Source organism: Passer montanus, unplaced genomic scaffold (assembly GCF_014805655.1).
Source record: "Passer montanus isolate IOZ18808 unplaced genomic scaffold, ASM1480565v1 scaffold21, whole genome shotgun sequence".
In the NCBI taxonomy this organism is placed as follows: Eukaryota; Metazoa; Chordata; class Aves; order Passeriformes; family Passeridae; genus Passer; species Passer montanus.
The window spans coordinates 574,901-589,664 of record NW_024366703.1 but is presented as its reverse complement, the minus strand read 5'-3'; the positions used below and the strand labels follow the sequence as shown (position 1 = coordinate 589,664).

The 14,764-nt window shown below is 44.0% G+C and overlaps 1 protein-coding gene across 11 annotated transcripts in view; it reads left to right on the top strand.

Moving 5' to 3' along the window:
- Nucleotides 1-14,764, top strand: part of PAX2 (paired box 2) — a 95,514-nt gene that overhangs the window by 68,789 nt on the left and 11,961 nt on the right. For 6 of the 11 annotated variants that reach the window (XM_039708772.1, XM_039708771.1, XM_039708781.1 and 3 more), the window contains 3 exons: nucleotides 404-579; nucleotides 2,400-2,526; nucleotides 13,627-13,836. In XM_039708772.1, coding sequence (XP_039564706.1) covers nucleotides 404-579; nucleotides 2,400-2,526; nucleotides 13,627-13,836 — 513 coding nt within the window. Of the gene's footprint in view, nucleotides 1-403; nucleotides 580-2,399; nucleotides 2,527-13,626; nucleotides 13,837-14,764 lie in introns of those variants that run through there. The other 5 variants (XM_039708777.1, XM_039708775.1, XM_039708776.1 and 2 more) reach the window with 3 other exon arrangements.

Genomic DNA, 14,764 nt, shown 5'->3' with positions numbered 1-14,764 from the left:
ACACTCTTGTTTCTCTGTGAACTGCCTCTCCAGTGGTCTTCTAGCGATGCTAATCGCTGTGCTTTGCTCCCATTTTATGCTCGGCAGTGGAGATTTGGCAATTTTTAACACTGAAAATCAGCGGAACCGAAACTCATCTCTGAGCTAAGCGCCATTCTCCACAGCCTCACTCATCCTGGGCAGGAGAATCCCACAGAACCCACTGGAGCAGCCTGGCCACTCCATCAGAGAGGAGGGGGCTCCTCTTGGACCCCTGCAGCCCCCTCTTCCCTCAGGAGTGGCACAGCTACCTGGGTGGAGGCACAGAGCCTCCCTCTTTCCCACTCTGTCCTTGTCCTGCAGCCATTACCAATCCAAGCCAGGGTGTTGCTAACTCCCTGTTTTCTCTGTCTGTGCCCTGCAGATGTATCCGAGGGCTCAGTTCCCAATGGAGATTCCCAGAGCAGCGTGGACAGTTTGCGGAAGCACCTTCGTGGCGACACTTTCACCCAGCAGCAGCTGGAAGCTTTAGATCGAGTTTTTGAGCGTCCTTCTTACCCTGACGTCTTTCAAACATCAGAGCACATCAAATCTGAGCAGGTGAGGGCCTGGCCTGGTAATGGGAACCCACAGGCACGGAGAGGATGATGGCAGGCAGATTCCCAAAATCCCTCTCCCTGTCCCTGTCCCTTGTTCTGATGCTGACCTGTTATTGCACATACCTTTTACAGCCCTACCTGTTTGTAACTGTATCACTGTGCTTATACACACACAAGCTTTACCTCCTCTGGTAAACTTGCCATACACATGCACACTGTGCTCTCCCTACATCCCCATGACCACTTTTCCCTCTGCACACAGACCTGTCTGTACCTTGCCATGAACATGCCTAACCCCCATCCATGTTCACTGGCAGACAGCACTGCAGAGAAACTCCTGCACCCTGAGATCACACTGGTGATCAGCGAGCCACAGGACTGGGTTTTAATGGATCATTTTCCTTCATGGCTCAAAGCTGAGACTCGACTCCTATCTCCAACATAGTTTTCCACACTTCTGCAGCTCTGTCCACCTTTTCTTTACTCCCCTGCTCTCCCAGCCTTTTATGCCAAAAGCTGTTTGTCTTAATAAAATGAAAATCAAAAGTCTTTTTAAACCGCCCCAAGCCATAAACCAACAAAGGAAGAGAAGGAGAGGCTGGCTGTGGACTCCCTTCATCCCAGAGTCCCTGGGTTTATTACAATGAATAACCTTTATTTACTTTCATTAGACTATTAAGCACCAGCACAGTCATTTTTCCCCCTGAAACTCTGAGCAGGGCCCATAAAGCAAATCCAAAGCCTAATTGAGTTCATTTTAATTTCTCTCCGATCACAGCGAATTACTCTGGTGATAAATCAGGGGGCAGGCTCACCCCCAGTAGAAGGCCTAATTTGCAGCTAATTACAAAACTGATTTCTACAGGAAGATCAATACAAGAAGGAATTGGAAATGACTAGGCAGTCCTAGCCAAGCAGGGACAGGGGCGGGGAGGGGGCAGCATGCATGGAACCTGCTGGAGGAGGGGAAGATGTGGGGAGGGGGCTGGGGAAGTGCATGGAAAAAAACGGAGGAGAAAGAGCAGAAAATCAGTTTTAATTTAACGTAATATTAATCAGAGCAACTTTTCCTGCTGTTTTGTAGCCTTCCTGGTTTCTCCAGCTCCCGCGTCTGGTCTGGAGGCTGCCACAATAAAAAGGCAATTACCAGAGCCTTTCGGACAGGACACCCTTTCAGATTCAATGGCTCTCCCCCTCCCACCCTTCTGTTAGCCATGTGGCTCCCCCCTCCCCAATTTCATACCCCAATGCACAGAGTGACAGAGGCAGGGGATGAGGCTTCTTTGTTTTTAAAAAGCTAGGACAGAGGTAACAGTGGAGGGGAGACAGGCGACCCAGGCAGAGACCCTGGCGACAGTGAGCCAACACTGGCTGCTTCCTACAGCCTGCCTGTCCTAGTCATGTCTTTGTAGTCCTGTGCCCCAGCTGTTCTTGTCACCAGGGCAAACACCTCCCATCTCCACTCAGCCAAGAGGAGGGGATGTGGATTTCCCTTTTCTTTTCCCGTGGGCTGGCACAGACAGCCATGCCCATCCCCACAGCACCAAATGAGGGCTCAGCCATACCACAGACAACAGGCCAGATCCCTCACCTCTCTTCCCCTTCACAGCATCAAGCAGGCAAGTGGGATAGTTCATCCTAGGATACCCCCTCCTCATCCCCCTCAACCTTCTTGTCACTTTATCTTCTCCATTTCCTCCTCCTCCTCCTCTTCCATCTGTGCAAGGGCTTGCACCTCTCCTCTTCCTCCCCCCCATCTGTACACCCTTCCCTTTCTCCCATCACATCAATAGCGAGCTGTCTTTCTCCTCTCTTCCCCAGGGTAATGAGTACTCCCTCCCAGCTCTGACCCCTGGTCTCGATGAAGTCAAATCAAGTCTATCCACCTCTGCTAACCCAGACCTGGGGACAAATGTGTCAGGACCCCAGACGTACCCTGTGGTGACCGGTAAGCTGCCTGACCAAACAGCAGAACCAAGCTTTTTATTTATTTCCCTCATCACCATTAGCTTCTGCTTTTTCTGCTAATGCAAGATACCCTCTGTGGCAAACAAGGAAAGAGACAGAAAGGCTGTGGAGAACATAAGGGTTCAATAGAAGTTTGAAATTCAGAGTGTTGGCGGTTTTGGGTACACTTAGATGTGTCAGGTGTGACTCAAAGACAGGCAAACCCAGATGTGAATCACAAACTTGTGTGCCCAGATGGGGCTCAAGGTTGGGATGTTGGTGGAGAAGAAATATGTCCAAATATGGACTGTGATTTTTTTCCTGTGTATCTGAGAACAATGGGGTCATGGCTTACCCATGATCTCCACTTGGTTTTCTTTTGGAGAAATAATAGTTTAAGTTTTATTCAGCCCTGGCATTAGCAAATTAAAAACTGAGATCTGCTGAACTGCAACTGCTAAACTCCCTCCTCCTTAAGTCCATGAGTCTCTTAGGAAAGCTGGCAAAAAACTTTTCACAGCCTTTCCTCATGTGTGGGCACGTTGAACTCAGGTGTGTCTGGGGGAGTAGAAACTGTGATCAAGCACATGAAAGCAGACAAATTGGGATGCAGAGAAATAGGAGGCAACCCCTGTAGCAGATGCTTCACTGAAACTTCCTTTTTGCTGGTGGCACATGCAGAACCTGAGTGGCACAGGCTGGCCTGGGGCCACAGGTCACTCCCACACTGTCCTGATGCTGGTGTAGGCTGCCTGCCCTGCGTGTGTTTAGAGCTGTTAGGAAATATTCTGGTGTCACAGCCCATCTTCTCTAGGCCTTGGTGGTTGCCATTGGTGGCTGCTCACACAGCTACCAGACTTCCACATCTCCTCCTGGGTAGCGAAAGTGGCTGCAAGGCTCAAGTGACTTGACCCTGTTTGGTATATTCCCCTTTCTCAACAATTTTTGCAGCCCCTCTAGAAACCTTGTGGTAAAAGTTGAGAAACAACTCATGACAAAGAGGTCTAAGTTGTGTTAGTAAGGGAAGAAGCTTCTTGTCCCTTGACCAAAAAGTTGTCCTCTGATGGCACAGAATCAAGAGCACTGGAGTATGTATCTCAATTTTTTCTTACAGAAGCCCCAGCTAATAGCCCCTGATGTCAGGGCAGCTCATGGCTGAGGCAGGCAGTCATTGCTTGCCCAGGAAACACTGAGCAAAGGCATATTGTTGCATGCAACTTTTGGTTACCAAGAACTTTGGGACCATGCAGGATTAATAACAGCTCAAACACAGAGTACATCCAGTGTGTCTGCAAAATCTCATGGAGAACATGGGACATGAACTATATTATTCAGGAAATGTCTAGAAAGTATGACATCCCAGACCTTTTTCATGGCTTTTACAGCTATTAGGCTTGATTCAGAATCCTTGTAGCCATGCAGTTTCTTAGCCAACCAGAAAAATAAAAAAGGCATAGCTGCGGCAAAAGTGTTCTACCTTTCTTTGTATTTGCAAAACTCAGCTGTCATTCATCTACTGTTTAGCAGATCTACATCTCTTACAGGAAATATCTTCTTGTCTTTGAGGGACAAAGGCAGTAGAGCAAGGCAAATCCCCACAGCTAAATGTAAAGGTGATGTGTCTACAATCAGAGTTTAAGATTCAAAGAGGCCATGAAAATAGTTATTTTTAGTTCTTTTGCCTAGGTGAAGATGGTGCATTCTAGCTTGTCAATGTGAGAGAAGGCTTCCTGAAGGCTGGGACACTGCACAAGTCTTGGACTTGACTCTCACAAGGACACAGCAGGAGACAGATTTGGTCTCACAGAAGAGACTGTAGGCTGAGGAAAAAAATTTTCTTCACATCCCTCCCACCCTGTGTTACCCCTATTGTGTTCCCTGCCACACTCCCAGCTCAGCTTGAGAACATCCCCATCTGATCCATCTGGATCCAAGAGTGAGAAAAGTTCATTTCAGACCCAGCTTGACATTCCCAGGTGGCAACTTAGCACTAACATCTCAATCGGTATGCAACATTTCAATCAGTGCAGAGTAACAAAAGCAGAACTATTAGCACTGGGAGCTGTTCACTGGTGGTAATGATGGAGAAATTCAGAAACTGGAATTGAAAAGGGGAAGAAAAAGGCCCTCAACAACCTGAAAGGCATCAGGGGAAGAGGGGCGGAGAATTTTTCCTGTACACTTAGGCCAGGATCCAATGTTTGGATTAATGGTGCCATTACCCAAGAAAGGACTTCAGATAATGCTCATTCTTAAAATGTTTTTGCTGGCAATTAAATGGTTTCAGGTATTGATCTTCATTGATCTGATGTTCTCAATTTGCATAATCTATTAAAGATGAATGATTCATTCTATGTTTGCTATGGGGCTGGGCAATGCTTTCAAGAAGGACCAGAGATGTGAGGAACTCAGTCCTGCTTCCTGATCTACCCCAGCTAGGAAGTGAAGGAAGAGGCATGTAGATTTCTTTGGTATCACCAGCTCCTGCTCCCAGGAAGGGATATTGGAGTAGTAATGAGTATTGAATTGCTGGCTGCCTCTTTTGCTGCTAAGGTATCATCCTTGAAATGCCTCACAAAATGCCCAGGGCAGTCTGTGAATTCAGGTGATACCTGACAGAAATGTGAAACAAACCTACCCATTCAGGGTACAAATTCTGTGAGGAGTCACTTCACAATGTGAGATTTAGAGCTTCAGTCTACAAGGAAGTCTCCCCAGCTTAGTCTTCCCAGAGAGAAAAACGTATCACTAGGTCTTTCCAAACCATAGCTATATGATGCCAGATCATGCAGTCTTCAGAAAGTCTTCCTTTCTGAAAACTTCAGAGAAGGTCCTTCTCTCTGGCTCATGACTAGCTGTCCTCAGCAAGCTCTTTCAGCTCACACCATTCTGAGACTACAGCCCTCCAAACCCTCAACAACCTGTAGCTACCTAAGATCATGAACTGTAGTGAGATAGTTAAGGAATGGTGTTGCTGAAGTCCCTTTATCTGTCTGGGAGCTTCTTGGAACTGAAGAGCTGGAAATGCTGCAAAACAGGCAAACCTCTTCAACAGGCCAGAAGGCCTCCCCCAAAGTCCTGGGCATCTATTCAAAGACACAGCTTAGCACCACAGCTATGTACAGCCCAGCCTTGCCTAGTGCTGCCAACACTCCCTTTCACACAATTATTCTACTAACACATCTTAGATGGCTCTTTTATTACTCAAATCTCTGAAAGCAGGTAAACAAAACCATTTTTTTACTATGCAGCAAGCAGGTCATCCTTATCTCTCCCTATTAAGTATGTTCAAGGAATGTCCATGAATGAGTTGCCACTTAGGGACTTGCTCGACACTAGGCTAGGAAAACTACCCTGCTGTCCTTCATATGGAACAGACAATGCAGAAATTTTCAACTGTCTTGTGAAGATTCAGAGGGAGAAAAAAGTTCATGGATTTTACTTTCCTCCACACCTTCCCTCTCTGGCACACAATTCAGTTTATTTTTTTTCTTTTTAATTCATACATGAATGTATGCAAAAAAAATTGGAATTACTGACAAAAAAGGATACTTGCTATACCTGAAAGACATAAAGTAGTATTCAAACAGAATCTGATTTTCAGGAAAGGAGTGATGTTAATCATGGGGAAATCACTGGCTGGACACTTGGAAAGATTTTCTAAAATGCTAAACAATCCTTTGAGAACTTTAGCCTCCTGCAAGGTGAAAAGATGCTATTTCCTTCATTTCAGATTAGTGAGTGAACTGAAGAGAATTTTGTTCAGTTCAATAACCTGGTCATTTAAAATGAAGGAACAAACTCAGATTTTAAAAAGCAGAAACATTTGTTTTCCTCAAATTAAGTGAATTAGAGTTGGTATGAAAGGATGAAATCTATTCTTTTTAAAATAGGATTCTTAAACCAATCCAAAGTCTTCTTTATAACTACCCTTTCTTCCAGCTAATAAAGAATTTTTTAATGCACAACCTGCTTAGAAAAGCTTGATTTTTCTATTCTAGTATATTTAGGAAGTCAGGGAACTTATGGTCATTTTATTTAATTAGCATGAATAATTACAAATAGTGTTTTTAATTTAATTCTAATTTCCATGCAAATATAACTTGACACAGATAACAAGTAAAAAGTTAATAATCTAATAAAATAATAATATGGACTCATCATTCACTATTTTGCCATGTAATAACATGTGAAGACAAATTATATTAAACAACATAATTCCTTAAATAAACGTGCACATGATGCAGTTCATCTACTTAGCAAAAGCTGAAATAACTATGTTTAGGGTGAATTTTGTATTTGTCAAAATATTTGTTACCTCCCATAAAATTCAAGCTTGTAGCAAACAGCCTCACAGTGGAAATGTAAAACAAGCTGATCCAGCTTGCTGTCTTAAATCATGACTGAAACTGACCATTCAGTTGTACTTATAATGTACATTATAAGTACATTCAGTTGTACTTCTAATGTTACAGTGAGAGGGGAAGTATTTCCTTCCCCTTTTCCTTGTTTGTGCTGGTGAAAAATTCCTGTCTTGCTCCAGTCTACCTCAGCCTCTGACACCAGCAAGCAATGGCCCTGGTCAGGGCTGGACTCATCTGACTTAAAAAATTCAGTGCTTAGCAATCTGCTGGGGAGCCCCAGTTGGCTTTGGTGATGGCAGATGCCAGATGCTGACCCTGCTCAGCAGCCCAGCAGCATGGCTGCAGCCACCATCACTCAAACAGCCTCTTGAGCATAGCTCTGGGTGCTCCAATGCCCTGGAAATGGAATATGATAATCATTCATGCATCTGCTACAAGGCTGTTGCCTCACTAAAATGAAGGTAGTATTTTCTGTGAGCAAGCCTCTCATACTGAACATGAGGAACTGGCAAAAGTAGAAGTCCACAGGACCTCCAAGTTTAATCAATCATTTCCCCTCTTTAAGAAGAGATAGCATCTTCTTATCTAGTCAAGGAGTTTGTAAAAGCAAAAGGTGTTACTATTCTTCTCTGGGACCAAATGGCTGAGAGTGATAGATGGTCAGATGAATGATCCCTGAAACAGCCAGGAATGGGGGTGAAGGGAAAGGACTCACATGGACTATTTATATGCATTCAGTGGAATTTTCACTGACAGTATCTTCATGATGCTGAAGAAAGCAGATGGTGGGATTTAAAGGCATATTCAACTGAAGAACACAGAAATGGATGGGCCTAAAAGAAATAATATCTTTGCTTTCCTTAAATTAGCATTTAAGTGGACAATAGCAGTGAGTGAAAATAATGTCATATAATGACAATAGTAGTGAAATGGCATTGCCAGTCCAATTTTCTTCAGCAAGAGGCAGCATTGCAGGCTGCCACACTCTGTGCTGCTGGACAAAAGGGTACTTTTTTAGAGAAAATAATTGCATTATATTGTCTTTCCAGCAATTCAAGTTTTGCCTTTTCTTCAGAGGTTAAATGAAGGATCGAATTAGTACAATTTTGATAAAAATTCTTATGATGTATATATTTGCCCACTGTAGCAAAGACTGTGCTTTATACCTGAGTTAAGCAGACATAAATAACTTTTGGTCCATCAACTGTACTGAATTTAATCAGTCCCACTTTTTGCACAACCAAAATGCCCACTGCAGTCTTTCAGAGTAATTGAGAGCTGTGAGTAAGCTTTGTCCCATATTTTTAAGTTTACAGCTGCTGCGGGCTACCGAGGAATATCTATCTTATCTTGTGATTAGTCAAATACCATTATGCTGAAACCTTGGAGTGAGCTATAATGAGGACTGCATGAAAAACTAACAGGTTTTGCATTGCCCAGTGTATATTTCAAAAGCATCTTAAGGGGCAACACTTAAGTCACAAAACAACAAGGAGTAAGCACATGCTACATTTCAAGACAGGCAGAACTTGCCAAATCCAATGGGCTGGGACTCAAGAAAGAGGACAATATAAACTCCACTGAACTTCTCTGTTTGTCAAGTGCACAAGTTGCATGCACATCTTTCTCCCCTGCAGCCAGGACTTCAAAGCATATCTTCCCTCTTCAGCTCTATCTTTAAACAAATGTACTGAAAGCCAAGTGAAACAGACTCCAGTAGAGTTTTCAAGTGATAAATTAGTGTTCATGTAGCTTCAAAGATTAAGTCCAGATCACAGGTCTACTGTGGAAGCTCCATGTTTTACTCTATATGAAGGGTATAAAATTTTCTCTTCAAAGTAATATATAGAGTTAGCAGGTCAGTTTACCTGGAAATCAGCAGTTGATCAGATCAGACATAAAATCTAGATTTATAGCATTCAGTTTAATGAAAAAAAATACAGAAAATACATTACAAAATTTGATGTGGGATGTGATGTCACAACAGCATTGACTCTTAGGGGAAAGCAGCCAAGGTTGTTAAGAGCATGGATGAATATGTGCACAAACAGAAAAAAAACCTGAACAGACAAGGCACACTCTCCAGTCAGTAGGAAGACAAGAAAGGTATAAAAAGAGGCAAATTAATCTTGGCACACCCATAAGTTCTTCTTGTTATGATCAGAGAAGAGAAAAAACAGAGGACAGTATTTTATGTACAATTTGAAAAGGCTCTTGCAATAGAAAACCTACAAAACTAAGAATAGAAAAAGTGGTTATTCTGATATGACAGTAAGCAAATATGGACAGGACTCACAATATGCTATGTGAGTCCTGTCCGATCTTTTGTATGGCTTTTGGAGTTGGAGGCAAGATCAACACAAGGAAGACAGTGACGTAACTCCACTGCCAATAGTGTAAACTCACCACTCCATGAGTTCTGAGGACCCAGTCCCATTCTGTTTACCACAATGAAACTTTTCTAAGGAATACAGAACACAAATACAGAAAAAGATGTTTCAGAGGTGAGTGCAAGGATAGAATTCAAAACACATGAGATGATATTCAGCTTTGGCACACGGTTCCTACACAAACTTGAGTATTCTTCTCTGGCCTCAGTTCCTCACAGATAAAAGAGTAATCCCTAAGCAATGCTGTAAGGAGATGTGTTGTAAAGGGTGGGACACTGGAGTCATACAAATATTTGATAGAGACCTCAGGAAAAGACAAAGAATAGGAAACATTGTCAAGATGGTAAGCAGGGTTGAGTGGGTGTGTAAGAACCATCCCTCATGCATGGATGTGCCATCTTGGTAATCTTTGTGTAGTATAAAGAAAAGGAGCACTGAATGCACATAGCTTATCCTCCAAGAAACCAGCAATGAAAAACAAGCATCTTATGTAGTCCTGCAACCAACCCCCATCCCACTTCCCTTCAGCAGGAGAGAGCATGATAAAAGCTGAGTCTCCATAGGAACCCAAAGCTGTGAATCTTCCTCTCACTCCGTCTGGCCAAAATCCCTTCATTCACAGTAGGAATTTAGGCTAGAGATCACCAGTTCTTGCTCTCCACCAAAATAACAGAGGAGAGGGTTAGCATGGAAGAAAAACAACCATAACTCAGAAAACACAGTCAGAAAGAGGGGAGTAGGTGATTCACAAAATGTTGTCCTCTGCTATGTTTCCAGCTATATCCCTACTCTGCTGACCTTCAAGTTTCCCCCACCATGACAGTGGGGGATTTTTTTTTTGTCACCTATAAACAAGGATACTGTTCACCTTTCAGAAGAATAAAGGAAACTGGGGCAGGAAAAGATTTCTTCTGCTAGGGAAAGAGGTTGCAAACTCATTCCACTCCCCTCCCATTTGATTACAGGCTGGTATTCCAGCCTTAGGAGAAAGATATACCTCAGAATTCGCTGAAGGAGCCTTACTAAGAAACACTCCCAACAAAACACAGACAAGTCAAAATTGCACTACTTCACAGCTTGCTGGCAGTATTGGGACTTGGGATTGGCAGGGGAAAATTCTCCATCATAAATATGAAAGAATTAGAGAATGGAGAAAATCAAAATTGAAAACATAAAAGATGCAGCTGAAGTTTGAGGTGGTTAAAATGAAAAATGAGACTGTGCCATTCACAGGTGGATAGATAGATCAATCAATTGATTTCATATACAGTGACATGCTTTGGAGCTATAATTCACTGCCGGGGCAATTATTCCAGCATAGCAGTGGCAGGAGTTATACCAGAGACAGAATTCAGGTGCTTTTAGTCAGTGGAGAGTTGGACAACAAAGGAACAAAAAAATGGTAAATGCCATCCATCAGTAAAGATACACAGGATATAAATTATGTCTGTGCAGTTGCAGAGTGTAGAGGGAAAGACAGACAGATAAATAGACACATAAAAGTCTGAGTTTTGGTTGTGCAATCATTCGCTGTCTGACCTTATCCTCGCCTCCTTTCCACTATTAGAGAGAAGAGTGTTTAGCATTATTGTGTTCAAGTCTCTTTGCCATGTTACTGTTGACTTCTTTATCCCCCCACACACTGAGTAAGTGGCGATGGCTCTGGAAGGTGCGAGGAATTTTTCTTCATAAGCCTTGATGTGTTCAAGAGAGGGCTGGGCTCATCTCTGCTGTGAGTCTGACAGGGGTTTTAACAGCCTCACAACATTGGGACAAATAGCTCCTGGTCCCTTAACCCTTCCCAGCTTTGCAAGGCAAGGCCTAGCACTGTCATTCCCATTGCAAGGGCTTTACACAGTCTTTCAGGCTGAAATCCTCTCTGTGGTGGCTGGGCAGAGCGGAAATCCAGGGGCTGGATCAGATTGGCCTAATGCTACAGCAGCTTAAGCGGTCTGTTTTACCAGAGATTATGGTTTCACTTACACAGAGCGTCTGAAAAATGCTGTGGTTTAGGAAGGATTATAGCTGAAAATTCCATGCTTTAAAAGAGAAATAAAGCAGGGGAGGGACTAGGAAACCAAACGTGCCTGGGGGCTGTGCAAACAGGATTAACCCCTGCCCATAGCACCTCTTGCTTCTGCCCACCCACGCTTCCATGTCCACCTTATTCTCTGCCCTTTCCTCTTCAGCAGCTCCCCACACCTGCTGTCTCTTGTATAATAGAGTTGAAACAGGAGTATGGAAAATGCCCAGGACTGAAGTGTCTCCAGTTTATTTGTGCATCACTGTCGAATGACTTCCTTGAAAAATATCCCTTCACTCACAGCCTGTGAAAGCCCAGGGAACTTTTGGGCCTCTGCCTGCAGATAGGTCTATTCATCCAAATTATCTTGTATCAACATTATTTGGATAAAGGCTTCAAGCACTCCCAGAATGCTGGCGGTGACTCTGACTGTTTGGTCTGAAAGTAAATCTGTGCATTCCTTGCCTTGCAGAGGACAGAGGATGCAGCAGAAAAATAGCCTGGGAGGTTCTTGATCTACAGAGACTGGCTATGGCACATGAAGGCTCAGTAGTGGGACAGTAGGACAGTATATGCTTGTAAAAGGCAAAAGCTGTGTGCTGATAGGCTGCCTACTCTAGAGACTTTAATTAACTCTAAACCAAAATCCAGATACTCCACAGCAGGTCCTTGCCAAACAGAGCTTCGCAGCAAAAAGGGAAAAGAAATTACAATCCTCATAACAGTGGCATACCAGTGACTTCACTTACTAAACTAAGTGAAGAGGAAGTGTATCCCTCTTGGCCAGGACTGATCCTTCCCAATTAATTGAAACATGAACATATGTCTTTGCTGCAAAGAAGCCTTGGTGATGAGAGACCTTTGCTGGCCACCCATGTTAGAAGTACTTGGCGTAGAACACAGATGGCAAACTAACATTTTTGCCAGGTAGCAAATCTTTAGGAAACAAATATCTCAGGCATTCACAGCATTCACAGAGAGAAATTGCCCAGCCCTTCATTGTCTAGGTGAGCACTACAGCCTTGCAACAAGGTTCCTAAAGTTAATTAAGCCAGTTCTACATTAATGAAGTCAGATTTATGACCTAATTATGTGTCACGTTTCTATTTCTCTATATAAATCAAAACGACCAGAACTAACTTATTTCATAGGCCATTGGCAATAGTTGCCATCACAGCAGAGAGATGGCTTTCATTTAGTGGCTTGAATTTGTTTACCTGAGGATGGACAGTTTGCCAGATAATTTGAATTGGATCTGATCACATCATCCATGCTTTGCTTTCAGGTGTCCAAATACAGGACTCTATTACTGCTGACCCAACAGTAGTGGGTGTTCTGGAGTACCCATGCTTTAGGTCACAGAGTTCTCCAATTCCCAAACATCCTACTTGGCAGCCAAGTTAGGAACAGTGGCAAAGCTCAATCTATTGTGCCTGTGAAAACCTGCACATCAGAAATGGAGGCCCAATGTAAACAACAATGAAAATTAGACTTTTTACAAGTCCCCCACATTTCCTCTCTTCCACTATGTCTCTCTGTCAAGGTATCTGTCTGGCAAAACTACACTCCAGGAATAATCAGAGTCAGCCCTGACTGTTTTTATGGTTAAATCTCCAAAATGCGCCACTGTGAACAAGGTCAATTGATTGATCAGTCTATCCACCTATTAATTGCACAGTCCCATTTGTATTTTAGCCTCAAACTCCAGCTATACCATTTTTGTGAAGCTTTTATGAAATTTTGGTAGAGAAGCTTTGGCCATTACACCCAGCAATCTGTTTAATAGATGCTTGTAGCAAGACTACTCTCCTGAGGAAGGTTATCTTGGGTTTGAAGAGAAAAAGTGGTGCAAATCGTTGGGCCAAACTGTGTAGGTTTAGCATCTTCATATGTCCTTGGCCAACAAGAAAAAGCAGCAGGAAAGGGAGCACAAAAGCTTCAGAGCATTCTTCTTCCCAATCCTATGCTTGTTCCTGTCCTCCCTCTCCTGCATGTTCCCTCCCTCACCTCTCCTCTTCTTGCCTCCCCTTCCTCCCCTCTGCCACTGCACTCCATTCCCCTCATCTCCTGCTGCTCTGCAGAGGCATTCCTGCAGTCTGAGCCTAGCCCCCAGGCACATTTACTGCTGTTGTCTCAGCACTGCCTCCTCTGATCTACTCCTAGCCTTTTTATTTTTGTTTTTGTTTTAAAATTAATTTCCCTGTAGATTTTAACCACTCCATTTTCATTTACCCATTTTGTTCTTCCTCTCCTCCCTTCCCCACCCTCCTCTTCCTTCCCCCGTTCCCTTTGTCTGTCTGTGTCCATCCCTTACCCTACCACAGAAAACCTCTCCTCTCCCCTCAGTATAAAGCAAGAGCCTCATGGAGCCTCTCTCACCCCTTTCACCCCCACCACGCCGGTCGGCTCTGGGCAGGCTGATCTTCAGCCCTTCCACATGGCCCTTTCAGACGATGCGTCCACGCCTTGCTACAGTGCCTTCCTTCACCATGGTGCCCACTTTGGGCAGTCCAGCAGCCAGCCTCTGATAGCAGGTAACCGGCCTTGGCCACAAACTGAGCGGGGATGCTGTAGGCAAGGGGTTCAGTTTCGTCTGATGGGGAGGCAAGTAAATGCTGCAAGCTCTTTGAGTGCAAGTGGGAACGAGAGCAACCACGTTCCAGGTCTGCATCTGCAGTGTATGTTCTCAGCTCCATGAAGAATCAAAAAGTTTTCATGCCTGTCCTGATTTTTAGAATAAAATGAGAAAAGAAGCTGTAACTACCTAGAGGTGACTGGATGTTCCGGCTGGATTGGGTTTGGGACTTAGTATAGAAACATGCATACAGCAAAATCCTGTGTTGACTCAAGAGCCATAATGTCTCTGAGTAGTGCAGGCACAGAATACAGTGTGCTAGCCTAAGGCAGATGACAGCCACATGAAGATCCCAGCCAGCTCTAGGCCTGCCTGGGTTGTTCAGCATGGGTTGCAGCTACTAAGTCTGATAGACACGGGCAGTTGGTGAGTGCTGCCATAGCTGTGCTGTGAGGAGTATTTGAGTCTCCTGGTCTGGGAGTGTCAGTGTGAGCTGGTGCCTTCACACATCAGACCGAGCAGTTAAGAAACCCAGCATCACGTCTGAATGTCAAGAGCAGGAAGGATGTGTGAAAGACTATGTTTTACAGCCAAAGGAATACAGAGCTGAGGTAGGTGGCCTTTAAGGGAAGAGCAGAAGTGAAGAAATAGGTTGCAGAAGATGGCAGCATTTATGAGCAGCAGGCAGGAGGGAAAGATGAGGAAAAAAGTCAAGTTTCAGGTAGGCACTAGAGGAAACCCCTGAGCAAGGTGACAGACTCAACATTGCTGCATAATCTCAGGAGTGGCTCGGGTGAAATAGTGGGTATCGTCTGGGGTGACCACTGGCTATTTTTCAAAGGATGTAATCTGGGCTTTTTTAGAACAGACAAGTCTTAGTGCAGACC